Source organism: Oncorhynchus mykiss, chromosome 5, assembly GCF_013265735.2.
Source record: "Oncorhynchus mykiss isolate Arlee chromosome 5, USDA_OmykA_1.1, whole genome shotgun sequence".
Lineage (NCBI taxonomy): Eukaryota > Metazoa > Chordata > Actinopteri > Salmoniformes > Salmonidae > Oncorhynchus > Oncorhynchus mykiss.
In genome coordinates this window covers 75555957-75572733 of record NC_048569.1, presented here as the reverse complement: position 1 = coordinate 75572733, position 16777 = coordinate 75555957, and the positions used below count along the sequence as shown (strand labels likewise).

General features: G+C 39.9%; 1 protein-coding gene across 1 annotated transcript; it reads right to left on the bottom strand.

Moving 5' to 3' along the window:
* Positions 1-585: 585 nt before the first annotated feature.
* rgs4 (regulator of G protein signaling 4) lies at positions 586-11556 on the bottom strand. Its single transcript, XM_021604376.2, has 5 exons — positions 11381-11556; positions 10918-11016; positions 6865-6926; positions 1973-2136; positions 586-1490 (listed from the first exon to the last, which is right to left on the bottom strand). The coding sequence occupies exons 1-5, from the start codon at positions 11422-11424 to the stop codon at positions 1251-1253; spliced, it is 609 nt and encodes a 202-aa protein (XP_021460051.1). The 5' UTR covers positions 11425-11556; the 3' UTR covers positions 586-1250.
* Positions 11557-16777: the final 5221 nt, after the last annotated feature.

Genomic DNA, 16777 nt, shown 5'->3' with positions numbered 1-16777 from the left:
GCAAACTCCATTCTCCTATATCCTTCCGCGCACTGCTCCATCGAATCCCAGGCGGGCTCCGGCACTCTCCCTGGGTCGACCGCCCACCTGTCTATCTCCTCCCAAGAAGTATAGTCCATACTGTACTCCACTTTGGGCTGTTCCTGCCTGTTGACACGCTGCTTGGTCCCTTTGTGGTGGGTGATTCTGTAACGGTTTTCCGTATGAGAAGGAGAGTCGGACCAAAATGCGGCGTGTCTATTGCAATCCATGTTTAATGAAGAAACGTAAAACACGAATCAATGCAAACACTACAAAAATAAAGAACGTGATGAACGTAACGAAAACCTAAAACAGCCTATCTGGTGAAAAACACATAGACAGGAACAATCACCCACAAACACACAGTGAAACCCAGGCTACCTAAATATGGTTCCCAATCAGAGACAATGACTAACACCTGCCTCTGATTGAGAACCATATCAGGCCAGACATAGAAATAGACAAACAAGACATCCAACATAGAATGCCCACCCAGTTCACGTCCTGACCAACACTAAAACAAGGAAAACACACACGAACGATGGTCAGAACGTGACAGTTTCTCCCTGTGTTGTGAATCAAAACATCACCTAGTCATGACTTTGTTGTCAGGTTAACAGAAGGCCAGTGAGTTACACCTTAACAGTGCATGAACTGGCCACAGGTAAAGTAAAGACAGAAAAACAGAGTCAAACAAACAACAGTCAGGTGAAAGAAGTTTTTTAACACCAATCCATTCGGAAACTATCATCTAATTTAACACTCAGTTTGAAGAAGTGCATTTTCATTATTGGTGTTTAAGCATGACTTAGCATGGAGCCCTTGATTAAAACCAGACAGAGGGGACACAGGGAACTAGCCAGGGTGAAATACCTAAATGCTTGTTTGAACCATTTGAATATTTTTAGAGATCTGGAAGATGTTCAGTGTAAAGAAAGCAGACCCTCGCACAACAATGAAAATCAGAGAATGGAACATCCTTTCAGGAGCATATTTCTCCTGAAAAATAACTCTTGACAGTTCTCTCCCTCTCCAATTGTCCCCTCGTCTCAAAAATAATCTATTTGTGATGCGTGTTGAAATGGTTATCTGGAACAATGGACAGAAAAAATAAAACCCCACCCACTCATAATAATGTTTTCTCTTCAAGACTACCTGCTCTTTCCCTCACAGATTGACAAAATGTTACACATTCTTCAATCCGTCCTTGTTTCTCTCTCCATCTCCATCTATGCACCACATCTGTTCTCAGAACAGACTATTTTTCCTCCTATCTTCTTCAGTGCACAGAGTGGGGTGGTGGTGCTCAACAGGGACAGATCCTGGATCAGTTTGGAGTGGAGGAACCTTCTGTATGAGTCTTTCTCCATCAAATTGAAGATCTTCTGCTGGGCGTCATTGAAACAGGATAAGCCGGCAATAGACAGGTTCTGTCTGGTCTCCTCTCGCGTTGCTGAGTCCAGGTTCACCTGATAGGGAGAGGGAAAAAGAGATATACACTGTATAAGTAAAGCAATACAACATGGGTACTGTATCAACAAAATGTGCCACCAAAAGTGCTATACAAATCCAAAAGGACAATCCCGAAGGAAAAACTACAGGTGTTTTTCGAAAGGGGGGACTCATTGAAGGGGAAATCCTCAGTTGAAACAATAACAAAGCGTGCTTTGTTGAGGGATGGGTGAGGATGGAGAAATGTAACCACTCTCAAATTCATAGATATCAAAATGATATATAAAAAAAACTATAAAAATTATAGTTTAAACCATCTTTTGAGAGTGGTTCTCAGTTGGTATAGGTTGTGTTGCTCTTGTTAACATAATATTTGCATATGTTCAGGCCGTCATTGTAAATAAGAATTTATTCTGTCTTGTCTGTCTTGTCTGGTTAAATAATGAAATATAATCATTTAAAAAAGCCATAAACATGCCAATCATTATTCCCATTTGACCTCATTTGGAGAGTCTGCCTCAATGTACTGTTCGTAGATCTCTTTAGCTTTGGCCGCCATCTTGTTTGGGGAAGACTTTTTGTATTCCTCGCAAGCGTTCCAGAATTCCAAGTTCTCCTGGCTGAGCTCTGACTTCAGGAACGCAGTGAACACTGTACGACCACCTGATAGACAGACAGACAAACAAACAGAGAAAGAGGTTAGGTTAGGTCAGTCTCAGATCCTCTTACTTAGCATGTGTAACATCCAGAGAAATTTCCAGGGTGCTGGGTTGAGTGTTCGATATGAAACCACACACTATTAAACTATCCAAACTGCTTTTCTCTATTAGAAGGTAGGGGGTGGGGGTGTTTTGAGAGAGAGAGAGAGAGAGAGCATCCCTCTGTAGGGAGGCAGTGGTGGAGGTCAAGGCCTGGATGGTTCTCAGGAGGCATTGTTCCTGCTCTGAGTCCCAGCCTGGTCTCAGACTAGACGTAACATAGTAAAAGTAAAAACTACAATATGTTTGGTATGGTTACATAAGACAGATGGTTATTGAGGCAAAAACAAAAGTATGGTGGTTGGTTGGGGTGGATGGGTAGCCATTTCAGGCAAACATCTAGCAACCCAAAGGTTGTGAGTTCAAATCTCATCACGGATCATTTTAGCTAATTAGCAACTTTTCAACTACTTACTACTTTTAGCTACTTTTCAACTACTTATCATGTTAGCTAACCCTTGCCCTAACCCTAACCTTTAATCTAACTCCTGAACTTAACCCTAACCTCTAACCCTAACCTCTAGCCTAGCTAACGTTAGCCAACTAACTAACGCTAGCAATCTAGTTGGAATTCATAACATATCATACATTTTGCAAATTCGTAACATATTGTACATTTTGAAAATTGTTAACATATAACACGAATTGTAGTGAGTAACATATAATACGAAATGGGTGCTGGACATATACAAATTATATATGGTGTCCCCACGGGTGTCCCCATACACACACACTGTTTGTTCACCAGCAACGGCTAATAACCCAACCACCAGAATATACAGTAGAAGTCGGAAGTTTCACTACACCATGGCCGAATACATTTAAACTCAGTTTTTCACAATTCCTGATGTTTAATCCAAATAAAAATTCCCTGTCTTAGGTCAGTTAGAATCCACTTTATTTTAAGAATGTGAAATATCAGAATAATAGTAGAGAGAATGATATATTTCAGCTTTTATTTCTTTCATCACATTCCCAGTGGGTCAGAAGTTTACATACACTCATTTAGTATTGGGTAGCATTGCCTTTAAATTGTTCAACTTGGGTCAAACATTTCGGGTCGCATTGCCTTTAAATTGTTTAACTTGGGTCAAACATTTCGGGTAGCCTTCCACAAGCTTCCCACAATAAGTTGGGTGATTTTTGGCCCATTCCTCCTGACAGAGCTGGTGAAACTGAGTCAGGTGTGTAGGCCTCGTTGCTCGCACACACTTTTTCAGTTCTGCCCACAAATGTTCTATAGGATTGAGGTCAGGGCTTTGTGATGGCCACTCCAATACCTTGACTTTGTTGTCCTTAAGCCATTTTGCCACAACTTTGGAAGTATGCATGGGGTCATTGTCCATTTGGAAGACCCATTTGAGACCAAGCTTTAACTTCCTGACTGATGTCTTGCTTCAATATATCCACATCATTTCACTTCCTCATGAAGCCATCGATTTTGTGAAGTGCACCAGTCCCTCCTGCAGCAAAGCACCCCCACAACATGATGTTGCCACCCCCGTGCTTCAGGGTTGGGATGGTGTTCTTCGGCTTGCCCCATTATCCTCCAAACCGAACGATTGTCATTATGGGCAAACAGTTTCATTTTTGTTTCATCAGACCAGAGGGCATTTCTCCAAAAAGTACGATCTTTGTCCTCATGTGCATTTTCAAAAGGTAATCTAGCTTTTTTATGGCAGTTTTTGAGGAGTGGCTTCTTCCTTGCTGAGCGGCCTTTCTGGTTATGTCGATATAGGACTCGTTTTACTGTGGATATAGATACTTTTGTACATGTTTTCCTCCAGCATCTTCACAAGGTCCTTTGCTGTTGTTCTGGGATTGATTTACACTTTTCGCACCAAAGTACGTTCATCTCTAGGAGACAGAACGCATCTCCTTCGTGAGCGCTATGACGGCTGCATGGTCTCATGGAGTTTATGCTTGCATACAATTGTTTGTTCAGATGTACGAGGTACATTCAGGCGCTTGGAAATTGAACCAGACTTGTGGAGGTCTATATATTTTTTCTGAGGTCTTAACTGATTTCTTTTGATTTTCCCATGATGTCAAGCAAAGAGTCACTGAGTTTGAAGGTAGGCCTTGAAATACATCCACAGGTACACCTCCAATTGACTCAGATGATGTCAATTAGCCTATCAGAAGCTTCTAAAGCAATGACATAATTTTCTGGTATTTTCCAAGCTGTTTAAAAGGCACAGTCAACTTAGGTATGTAAACGTCATCTGACCCACTGGAATTGTGATACAATGAATTATAAGTCAAATAATCTGTCTGTAAACAATTGTTGAAAAAATGACTTGTGTCATGCACAAAGTAGATGTCCTAACCGACTTGCCAAAACTATAGTTTGTTAACATGAAATGTGTGGAGTGGTTGAAAAACAAGTTTTAATGACTCCAACCTAAGTGTATGTAAACTTCCGACTTCAACTGTATGTGATAAAGTGAAAAGTCCCGCACCCGACACTAACCCGCAAATATAGAAAATGTGTTGTAGAGTCAGAGATGGCAGAACGATTTATTGAAAGGGGGCACAGAATTTTTTCTGCTTATAATTTCCAACATTTTGGTTGGTTATTTGTTAGTCAACTTGTCTACATGCATCTTCTCTTCTGTCAATACTTGTTATCCTAGAAGACTAAATAAACACTTGCTCAACAGAATAATGTCATAAATCGATGGAATTAATGCTTCAATCTAGTTGACATGGTAAATTCTCTTTCATCTTTTCAAAGCAAAGGTGTTTAGGGACCGGGAAGAAAATGCAATAAAGATTTTCCATGCAAAATGTGCAAATTACATCCGTTTGACCGGTTTTAAGGAAATTAAAAGCTGTGAAAACCACTCAAATTGTTTATGATAAGATTTCAGTTCGCCTTGGAAGCATATTTTATGTTTTGAAATACTATCAGCTTTTATGATGCTGATAAAGATAGCACCTTTACAGATGGCCCATAACCACGCATGACTTATCTCAAGATCAGTGGTGTAGTGTTATTATTTTTAGGTTGGCTACCAGAGATAATTTTGTAAAAAATGATGTCCAAATTTCTCAATGAAAGTTTGTTTCGACATGTAGCCTATTGTGTAATATCATTTTGAAATATAGGCCTACTTACAAGGCATCATCCAACTTGCACAATTGTGTATGCCAACACATAGTGGCTCAAAGACAAAAGTCTGTTTTTAAAACACCACATTAGGCCTACCTTATTATAAATTAGGCCATCACTGTCAATCGTGAATGATAATTCTTCACTTTTTATGCATGAAACATCCATGCTGCATCTGCATTACAACATTTAATCGCTATCAGTTTTATCATGGGAATATGTACTTCAATCTTCTTGAATGAAATACACATAATTAGTTTAATAATGTTTAATCACATTTTAGAGCAGATAGAGGTAAGAAGCTACACAGCCACCTGTATTTGTTTTCAATCGAAGTATATTTAGCTTCATGTACATTTGGTGTATAATTTTAGAGCAAGAAATGCTTAATCCTGCGTAAATTACCCTAATATTATATCAGGCTATGTGAGAGGTTATAGACCTACAGTCAGATGTCCAGATTTCAGTTTGGCTACTATTCCATTTAACCCATCTGAGACTACAGTTCCCTTGATGTGCCATATTGAAGTCCCCGTCTTGTATAGCGCCATACAATCATCACACATAGCATAGTCGGCATTGCTATCATCCTCTTTACATCAAAATTTCCCAAGCATTGCTGTTCAGTCCCTCCCTTCTCTTTATTTTCAAGTCAACTCTCCATTTCACAGCATTCCTCTTATTTAATAAAAATCCAACATTTTTATTTTTGCCTCAGTGGATCGTCGTTAAGTTTTTCAACCCAAGTTCCCAAAAGCATTTGTCGATTGGTGTGTATTTGACATGTGTACAGTTAGGCACTAATGCCAGATAACATAATGAAAAAATGTAGCCTATAAGATATGAATTTCACAAGAATTTACATTTATGGATTTTGTGTATGCATTGTTTTCCATTTATTCAACTTGACCACCACCCACCCGCCCTTCATCCACACAATTTTTAATTACCCTAAACCCTCCCGCCGCGTGGATATAACCGCGGGGACTGAGAGTTATGGTTCATCGTGTGCATCACACACACACACAGGGAGGGAGCAGAGCAGCAGGCGTTTAGGGGCTACCCAGCGTACCCTCTAGACACATAGCACACGTCCAGAGCATGAAAACGTATCCTGAGAGCTGGCTGAAGTTCCCAACTACACACAGCTAAACCCACAAGTACCCTACAGCCCACACAGGCATCATGACATCAGTCTTTAAACAGAAACCCAGAGAGTGATAAAGCCCATTGAATTGAATTTAATTTAATTGGGGTCGGAGAGACAGGAGGAGAGGGGGTGAGGGAGATACAAATGTCACTCAAGTTTTGAAGAAATGTTGTTCCGTGGTCTGGCTTGGTAATAGGTCATGGTAGAGCTTTGACAGAGATTCAACACAAGACGCAGTAGAGAGCTTCAATTAAATTCAAAATCAATACATCTTTTCAATTCAGTAAACCACCATAACATTTGAGCAAGATCGACTCCCCAATCCTACAGTATTCTAAAGATGTCGCATTGATTTGTAAGAAACTCACTTTCACAATTCATCAGGTTGTTGAAGGACAGCTTCCATTTCTCCACATCAGCAGGTGAAACTCTAAAACCAGAGAAATAACATAATTATTATACTGTACACCTGTATTACTGGGAGAAACAATAATATTATTAATATTTCAGTTCATCTCTTGTGTGATATCTCACAGTTCTTAACCTGCATATTGCTGATGACCTGTATTTTAATGATAGCCTACCAGTAGATGTCATATCTACCATCTTACATAATGTTCTTTACAACAGGACATACTGTATTTGACTACTATATTGACTACTGTATTTTCCATGAGCATCAGCCACACCAGATGCACCTCTTCAAGCTATTGAGTAACCAACCACTTATTTACATTACTCACCTATTTGAGCTAATGAGTAACCAACCATTTTATAACATTATAAACTGTGTGGTTCGAGCACTGAATGCTAATTGGCTGAAAGGTGTGGTATATTTAAGCAATAAGGCACGAGGAGGTGTAGTATATGGCCAATATACCATGGCTAAGTGCTGTTCTTACGCACGACGCATCACGGAGTGCTTAGACACAACCCTTAGCCGTGTTATATTGGCCATATACCACAAACCCTGAGGTGCCTTATTGCTATTATAAACTGGTTACCAACATAATTAGAGCAGTATAAATACATGTTTTTTGTCATACCTGTGGTGTACGATCTGATATGCCATTGCTGTCAGCCAATCAGCATTCAGTGCTCAAACCACCTAGTTTATAATAGACCATATACCACGGGTATGACTAAATATGTATTTTTACTGCCTTAATTACGTTGGTAACCAGTTTATAATAGCAATAAGGCACCTCAAGTGTTTGTGGTATATGGCAAATAAGCCACGTCTAAGGGCTGTATCCAGGTACTCCGCGTTGCGTCGTGCGTAAGAACAGCCCTTAGCTGTGGTATATTGGCCATATACCACACCCCCTCTGGCCTTTTTGCTTAATTATACACCTCTTTGAGCTAATGAGTAACCAACATTTTATAATATTATACAACTCTTTGAGCTAATACGTTACCAACCATTTTATAACATTATCAGGCAGATCGCTCAAGAGAGACTTCAAAATTCTATCCATGTTCTGAGGACGTCGGAAAATGGCTTCAAAACCGGCAACTAGGGGCAACAGTGAACGCTACTACCATCAAGTAGGCTAGGGTTTTGCCAGGTTGTGAACAGAGTGGTGGATGGGCGTAATCCCATGACTCTGGACTCTTACCTTAACCATTCGGAATGAGTCCATGAACTTAATGTTTTAACCCTATCCAAAACCTTAACCCTTAACCATATAAATGTAAAGTTTGGAGCAACTTAGAAATGTTTGTTTGGAGAAACGGAATAATACTGAGCAGGAGGACTCCTTATTATGCACCCCCTTATAAATGTAAATAATGTTTCCAAAATTATATAATTACTCCTGTCTAATCACACTGAATTTGGGAAGAAAAAATGCCAAATATCGAACAGATTGTTGCGTTGCGGACATAAAAATATAATCTATAGCAGCTAGCACATAACATTTTGAGAACCATATGTTCTCAGAGCGGGGTTGTCCTATGGTTATTAGGCATACAACCTTCCCATAACGTTTCCTACAGGTTTCCTCGTGGTCCTATTTAAAGTCATGTTCTCAGTACGTTCAGAGAACGTTAAGAAGCAACGTTCTTCTGTGTGGATATCAGTACTTCAGAATAATGTTTTCTACAGGTGTCGTCATGGTTCTTTTTAAAGTCATGTTCTCAGAACGTTCAGAGAAGGTGGAAAAACAACAGACTTCTGTGGGAATTCCAGTACTTCAGCATAAAGTTTTCTGCAGGTTTCCTCATGGTTCAATTTAAATACTCTTCTCAGAACATAAAACCACAAAAAAACATCAGTAACATTCACAGAATGTTCTAAGAATGTTATTTAAAAACATACTCAGCATCAAAAAAACAACCTTGTCAGCTCAGGGATTCAATCTAGCAACCTTTCAGTTACTAGTCCAATGCTCTAACCACTAGGCTACGCTGGCACCATGTTCTCATAATGTTATTCAATTACCTTCAGAGCTTCCCTGTAACCTAAAAATGCACATTCCCAAAACAGCTGAAATGTTCCATTCTGTTCTCAGAACGTTAAAAAAACTTTACATTTTAACAGTCAGGAAACATATGGCTTCGTTCCCAGAACCATTGGAAATCAAAAACATAAGTTCCCACAACTTTCAAGGAACCAAATGTGCAAGCTGGAAAAGGGCTGATGCCCTTTAATTTGGAGACTTGCATTTCCCTCACTAACTTTAAACATCAGCTATCTGAGCAGCTAACCGATCGCTACAGCTGTACATAGTCCATCCAATCTACCTACCTCATCCCCATATTGTTTTTATTTACTTTGCTGCTCTTTTGCACACCAGTATCACTACTTATACACCATCATCTGCTCATCTATCACTCCAGTGTTAATCTGCTAAATTGTAATTACTTTGCTACTATGGTCTATTTATTGCCTTACCTCCTCATGCCATTTGTACACACTGTATATAGACTTTATTTTCTTTCTATTGTGTTATTGACTGTATGCTTGTTTATTCCATGTGTAACTCTGTATTGTTGTTTCTGTCGCACTGCTTTGCAGGTCGCAGTTGTAAATGAGAACTTGTTCTGAACTAGCTTACCTGGTTAAATAAAGATGAAATAAAAAATAAATAAAAAAATTAAAATTATATTTATAATTATTTATTTATTTATATCATTTTTTTCTACTTATCTATTATTTTACTTATTTTTCTTTAAAATGCATTGTTGGTTAAGGGCTTGCAAGTAAGCATTCACTGTAAGGTCGACACCTGTTGTACTCAGCGCATTTAACAAATAACATTTGATTTGATTTGATTTGGGGTGAAGGTTACCTTCCAACAGGACAACGACCCTAAGCACACAGCCAAGACAACTTAAGAGTGGTTTCGGGACGAGTCCCTGAATGCCCTTGAGTGGCCCAGCAAGAGCCCGGTCTTGAACTCGATCAAACATCTCTGGAGAGAGCTGAAAAACAGTGCAGCGACGCTCCCATCCAACCTGACAGAGCTTGAGAAGATCTGCAGAGAATAATGGGAGAAACTCCCCAAATACAGGTATGCCAACCTTGTAGCGTGTGCCAAATGTGCTTCAACAAAGTATTGAGTAAAGTCTCTGAATACTTTATGTTAATCTGATATTTCCGTTTAATTTTTTTATGCATTTGCAACATTTAGTTTTGTCATCATGGGGTATTGTGTGTAGATTTATGAGAAAAAACAAACAATTTTATCAATTTTAGAATAAGGCTGTAACGTATCAAAATGTGGCAAAGGTCAAGCGGTCTGAATACTTTCCAAATGCACTGTATAATAGTTATATATTGTACAATCTGTGTGTTTCCCTTCTTTTTATTGGTCCTGGGCCAGGTCAAGGTCTGGTATCTCAAAATCATCTTAAGGCTAAATTCATCTTATTGTAGGATCCTATTTTCAACAATGAACTTAGCCTAAGATGCGTTTATATTTATCTGTTGGACAGTGTCAGAGTGCCACTCATTTTGATCATTTGTGTAGTATTAAAAAATATTTTGATAATGTCTCCTGTCTTGTAGGCCTAAGATCTTCCCACTACATGTGTAAATCCTAAAAATGCTTCTGCTGAACTGTATGCGACTAGGCAAATGCAATGACAGAATGCGTTATATTAAAGGATTTTTCTTTACTGAAAGTACCATTTACATTTTTGATCTCAAAGTAAAATGAGTTCACCTACATTGGCTACAATCAGATAATCAAAGTTGGTCAATATTAATTCAAACTGTGGGGTTGCAATTAAGGGGTTGTGTTCATTTATTCTCATCATGAGGGCATTGATTGGATTTAGTGCTAATGAAATCAAAAGTCAGGCTGGATATTGTCTAATGATAAAATAGATCCTTAATCTCAAAGAGATGTCCTTTTATAAATAAATTATAAATAAATCAATACATTCAAAGTGTCACTGATCTCCTGTACACTCACCTCTTGACAGCGGTTGTCTTCTCTTTGACCTGTTTCTGGTCTGTTGGAAACTCAGGCTTCTGGAGCAGAAAGCCAATCTTGTGTTTGATGTCTTTGGCACTGAGGGAGGAGAGAGAGTGGGTAGTGTTTGGCTACAGAATGTATTAAAACATCTCACAGTCGTGTGTCCTGTTATATGTAGTGCACTTACTGTATAACAGAACCAAGATGCCTGGCACACAAGGCTCGTATTCAACATACATTACTGTCTGAAAATATCCCATTGCAGCACAGACATGACACCTTTCAATTGTTAGAATCTCACATGACATGTTGCATTACTTTTGTTGCATCAAATTTTAAACCAAGCATTTTCCAACTGTTACTGTTGCATTTATCCTCTTCCATACAACTCAATACATGTTCCATACACGTTGATAGTGATCTACAACAACATGCTAACAAACTAGAATAACCATCTTACCTTTTTAAGCAGGTTGCTGGCAGTGTTGCTAATCCCTTACACATGTTGTATGTTTGCTCAATCCAAATCTAGGAAAATTATTTGCAGTGGTTTGGAGTTAAGAGGAGAAGTCTGTAATAGTATGACTGTTAGTCCTCACAGTGTTTCAGTGGTATGCTGTGTCTTGGTGAAATCTCCCACAGTTGGGGTTTTATACAGCCACAGTGCTCACACATAGACGGAGAGCCAATCACAGCCCTCACTGGGCTAAGTATGCTCAATCAATTCTCTCAAAGGGGGGAAATAATATGAGCAGGTATTTGTCAGTGACTGCCTGTTACCCACTGAAGTGGGCATAGCAGCGTGTGGAGGAAATGTAATGCAGTGAAACTGTTATGTGTTTTTCATTGAAGAGAAGGTTATTTCCATTGCCCTCCCTCTTTGGAACGATTTAGGGTAATTATGTTCTTGTAAAGAAGCCAAAGATGGACAAATACTTTCTTTATTTGCCAATATGATTTGTCCAATATTGCTTTTGCCACCTTGGATTATCGTGTGCTCTTCTCAATGTTTTGGATCAGTGGCTTGTGGATGGTGTTGACATGTATTGACTTACACATTTGTGCATGCACATGATGCATGAGGACAAGGTATGAATGGCTCGGATTGAACCTGTGTCGTTTGCACACCACTAGACTGTGTTAGCCTGCTGAGCTAAAGTCTAGGTAATAGTTCAGAGAGAATCTTCAGGTCTCAGGCTAGGATAATCCTTATGCGAGCGTGGTTCACCAAACCACCTCTGTTACAAAAAGGTCCATTGACATGGCATTGACATCATCATCAACTCCCCTCATTTCAAACTCCACATCCCCAGAACATTCCCTCAGCCTCTCCTTTCATCAACGGCCCAAACTCAGCCTCCTTTGATCTACATGCAGGCAGTGGTGTGCTTAAATACCTTAATTAAGTAGTACTTAAGTAGTTTTTGGTGGTATATTTTTAACAACTTTGACTTTTACTTCACTACATTTCTAAGGAAAATAATTTACTTTTTACTCCATACATTTTCCCTGACACTCAACCGTACTCGTTACATTTTGAATGCTTAGCAGGACAGGAAAATGGTCCAATTCACACACATATCAAGACAACATCCCTGGTCAGCCATACTGCATCTGATCTGGCGGACTCACTAAACTCACATGCTTTGTTTGTAAATTATGTGTCAGTGTTGGAGTGTGTCCCTGGCTTTCTGTAAATAAAAAAAACAATAATATGGCTCAATCTGATTTGCTTAATATAACGAATCTGAAATTATTTGTATTTTTACTTTCATACTTAAGTATATTTTAGCACTTACATTTACTTTTGATACTTTTAGACTTTTACTCAAGTATTATTTTAGTGGATGACTCACTTTTACTTGAGTCATTTTCTATTCTTTACTTTTACTCAAGTATGACAATTGGGTACTTTTTCTACCACTGCATGCAGGGTAGCAGAAACACACACACATACAGTGCCTTGCGAAAGTATTCGGCCCCCTTGAACTTTGCGACCTTTTGCCACATTTCAGGCTTCAAACATAAAGATATAAAACTGTATTTTTTTGTGAAGAATCAACAACAAGTGGGACACAATCATGAAGTGGAACGACATTTAATGGATATTTCAAACTTTTTTAACAAATCAAAAACTAAAAAATTGGGCGTGCAAAATTATTCAGCCCCTTTACTTTCAGTGCAGCAAACTCTCTCCAGAAGTTCAGTGAGGATCTCTGAATGATCCAATGTTGACCTAAATGACTAATGATGATAAATACAATCCACCTGTGTGTAATCAAGTCTCCGTATAAATGCACCTGCACTGTGATAGTCTCAGAGGTCCGTTAAAAGCGCAGAGAGCATCATGAAGAACAAGGAACGCACCAGGCAGGTCCGAGATACTGTTGTGAAGAAGTTTAAAGCCGGATTTGGATACAAAAAGATTTCCCAAGCTTTAAACATCCCAAGGAGCACTGTGCAAGCGATAATATTGAAATGGAAGGAGTATCAGACCACTGCAAATCTACCAAGACCTGGCCGTCCCTCTAAACTTTCAGCTCATACAAGGAGAAGACTGATCAGAGATGCAGCCAAGAGGCCCATGATCACTCTGGATGAACTGCAGAGATCTACAGCTGAGGTGGGAGACTCTGTCCATAGGACAACAATCAGTCGTATATTGCACAAATCTGGCCTTTATGGAAGAGTGGCAAGAAGAAAGCCATTTCTTAAAGATATCCATAAAAAGTGTTGTTTAAAGTTTGCCACAAGCCACCTGGGAGACACACCAAACATGTGGAAGAAGGTGCTCTGGTCAGATGAAACCAAAATTTAACTTTTTGGCAACAATGCAAAACGTTATGTTTGGTGTAAAAGCAACACAGCTGAACACACCATCCCCACTGTCAAACATGGTGGTGGCAGCATCATGGTTTGGGCCTGCTTTTCTTCAGCAGGGACAGGGAAGATGGTTAAAATTGATGGGAAGATGGATGGAGCCAAATACAGGACCATTCTGGAAGAAAACCTGATGGAGTCTGCAAAAGACCTGAGTCTGGGATGGAGATTTGTCTTCCAACAAGACAATGATCCAAAACATAAAGCAAAATCTACAATGGAATGGTTCAAAAATAAACATATCCAGGTGTTAGAATGGCCAAGTCAAAGTCCAGACCTGAATCCAATCAAGAATCTGTGGAAAGAACTGAAAACTGCTGTTCACAAATGCTCTCCATCCAACCTCACTGAGCTCGAGCTGTTTTGCAAGGAGGAATGGGAAAAAATGTCAGTCTCTCGATGTGCAAAACTGATAGAGACATACCCCAAGCGACTTACAGCTGTAATCGCAGCAAAAGGTGGCGCTACAAAGTATTAACTTAAGGGGGCTGAATAATTTTGCACGCCCAATTTTTCAGTTTTTGATTTGTTAAAAAAGTTTGAAATATCCAATAAATGTCGTTCCACTTCATGATTGTGTCCCACTTGTTGTTGATTCTTCACAAAAAAATACAGTTTTATATCTTTATGTTTGAAGCCTGAAATGTGGCAAAAGGTCGCAAAGTTCAAGGGGGCCGAATACTTTCGCAAGGCACTGTACTGTATCTCTGTATACCTGTTTAGCCGGCATAGGTATTTCAACTCTGGATGGCTGCCAAGAGCATAGCAGCGTGTGGAGGAAATGTTATGCAGTGAAACTGTTATGTGGCTGATTGCTGTAAATTATTTTCTAATGGCATCAATCAGAAAACTTTTAAATATCAGCAGATGTAAGAAGGGCTTTATGAATAAGCTTGATTTGAATTAAAAGTAACCGAGGTGAGTTAGTTAAATTCCCTCCTCAGGTTGAAGTACCCTGACCCGAGCCATCAAATTACTAACTTCTTGGTGGTGCAGCTGGCTAATGTGTTTCAAGAGTGCCAGTCATGTGTGTTTGAAAGACAAAAGCCACAAGATCAAGGCCCAGTGTGGGCTTGTGAGTAAGAAAGCAAATCTGTTAAGGGACAATGTGATGCTGGTTACACTTGCTTTCACAAAATGGTCATTAACAGAACACTAGCCTGCCTGAAGCATGTGTGTGCATGTATGTGCTTGTCTTCCAATGTAACACAAAATCAGACATATTCACACTGGACATTGCAGTGTACATGTATACAGAAAAGCAGTCATTGACATCATGGTGTATATGACTTGCCCTGTTGAAAGGCTACAGGGCAAAGCACAGTGGACACAAGACATGAGTCATCCACAGAGCAATCTCCTATGACCTCATAGACTCTCCAACGATTACTGCATAATTGATCTAGACCTGGGCCAAAGATGAAAGACAAAATTATTCTGGATTGTATAAGGTGTGTGTGTGTGTGTCAAAGTATGGTCTTTCAGTATCAACCCTGGGCAATAAAACTGAGATCTACATGATTTTGAGGATATTAACCCTGTGTTATCTCCCTGAAGAGTTCACAAAGATATTCACACCTACTGACAGACACAGTGATAACAACATAAGTCGCTCTCGCACATACACATACTAACACAGGTAATCAGTCATTTCCCAGAAAAGTATGGCTCTTTTGTATAAAGCAAGACTTATAAAGCCAGGTGCAAGGCAATAAGAAATTGTTTCTATGCTGTAGCCTTCCCAACTGTAGGCATACTGGTAACTGCCAAAATAAAGGAAACACTTGGGTAAACAAGGGATACAAAGTACACTACATACAAAAGTATGTGGACATCTGCTCGTCGAACATCTCATTCCAAAATCATGGGCATTAATATGGAGTTGGCTCCCTTTGCTGCAACAGCCTCCACTCTTCTGGGAAGGCTTTCCACTAGATCCTGCAGGGATTTGCTTCCATTCAGCAACAACAGCATTAGTGAGGTCGGGCACTGATGTTGGCCGATTAGGCCTGGCTCACAGCCGGCGTTCCAATTCATCCCAAAGGGTTTTGATGGGGTTGAGGTCAGGGCTCTGTGCAGACCAGTCAAGTTCTTCCACACCGATCTCAGCAAACCATTTCTCTATGGACTTCGCTTTGTGCACTGTCGTGCTGAAACAGGAAAGGGCCTTCCCCAAACTGTTGCCACAAAGTTTGAAACACAGAATCATCCAGAAAGTCATTTTATGCCGTAGCCCGAACCTTAAAAAGCAGCCCCAGACCATTATACCTCCTCCACCAAACTTTACAGTTAGCACTATACTTTAGGTCAGGTAGCGTTCTTCTGGCATCCTCCAAACCCAGATTAATCCGTCGGACTTCTAGATTGTGAAGCATTATTCATCACTCCAGAGAACGCTTTTCCACTGCTCCAGAATCCAATGACGCAAGCTTTACACCACTCCAGCCGACACTTGGCATTACAAGTGCTTATTTGCAGCTGCTTGTGTCGTCTAACATTTTGCGGCTTAGCAGTTGTTGCTCCTAGACATTTCCACTTCACAATAACAACACTTACAATTGACCGGGGCAGCTCTAGCAGAGCAGAAATTTGACGAACTGACTTGGAAAGGTGGCATCCTATAACGGTGCCATTTCTTTCATTTTTTTTTCTTTCTTTTTTTTGGGTTTACTGCCCCTTCGGCCCCCCACAGGCCTCAACCTGGGCCCAGGGGCTTCAGCCCCAGTAAACCCCTGTATTAAGCCGGCCCTGGCCAGGTGGTAATGACATTTTCCTCTAGGCCTGAACACACCTGTTTCTGTACTGACACTGAGGCAGGCTTGCCCACCTGGCTATCAGTAGCCCCTTTCCGTCAGGGCTACACACAACAAACACCCATTGTGTTCTGTCAGCATGGGGTTGACTGAGGGATATGTGCAGTTCAATAAACAGATCTTCTCATTACCATGACAATCTGGAATGTATTTCAGGATGTTTT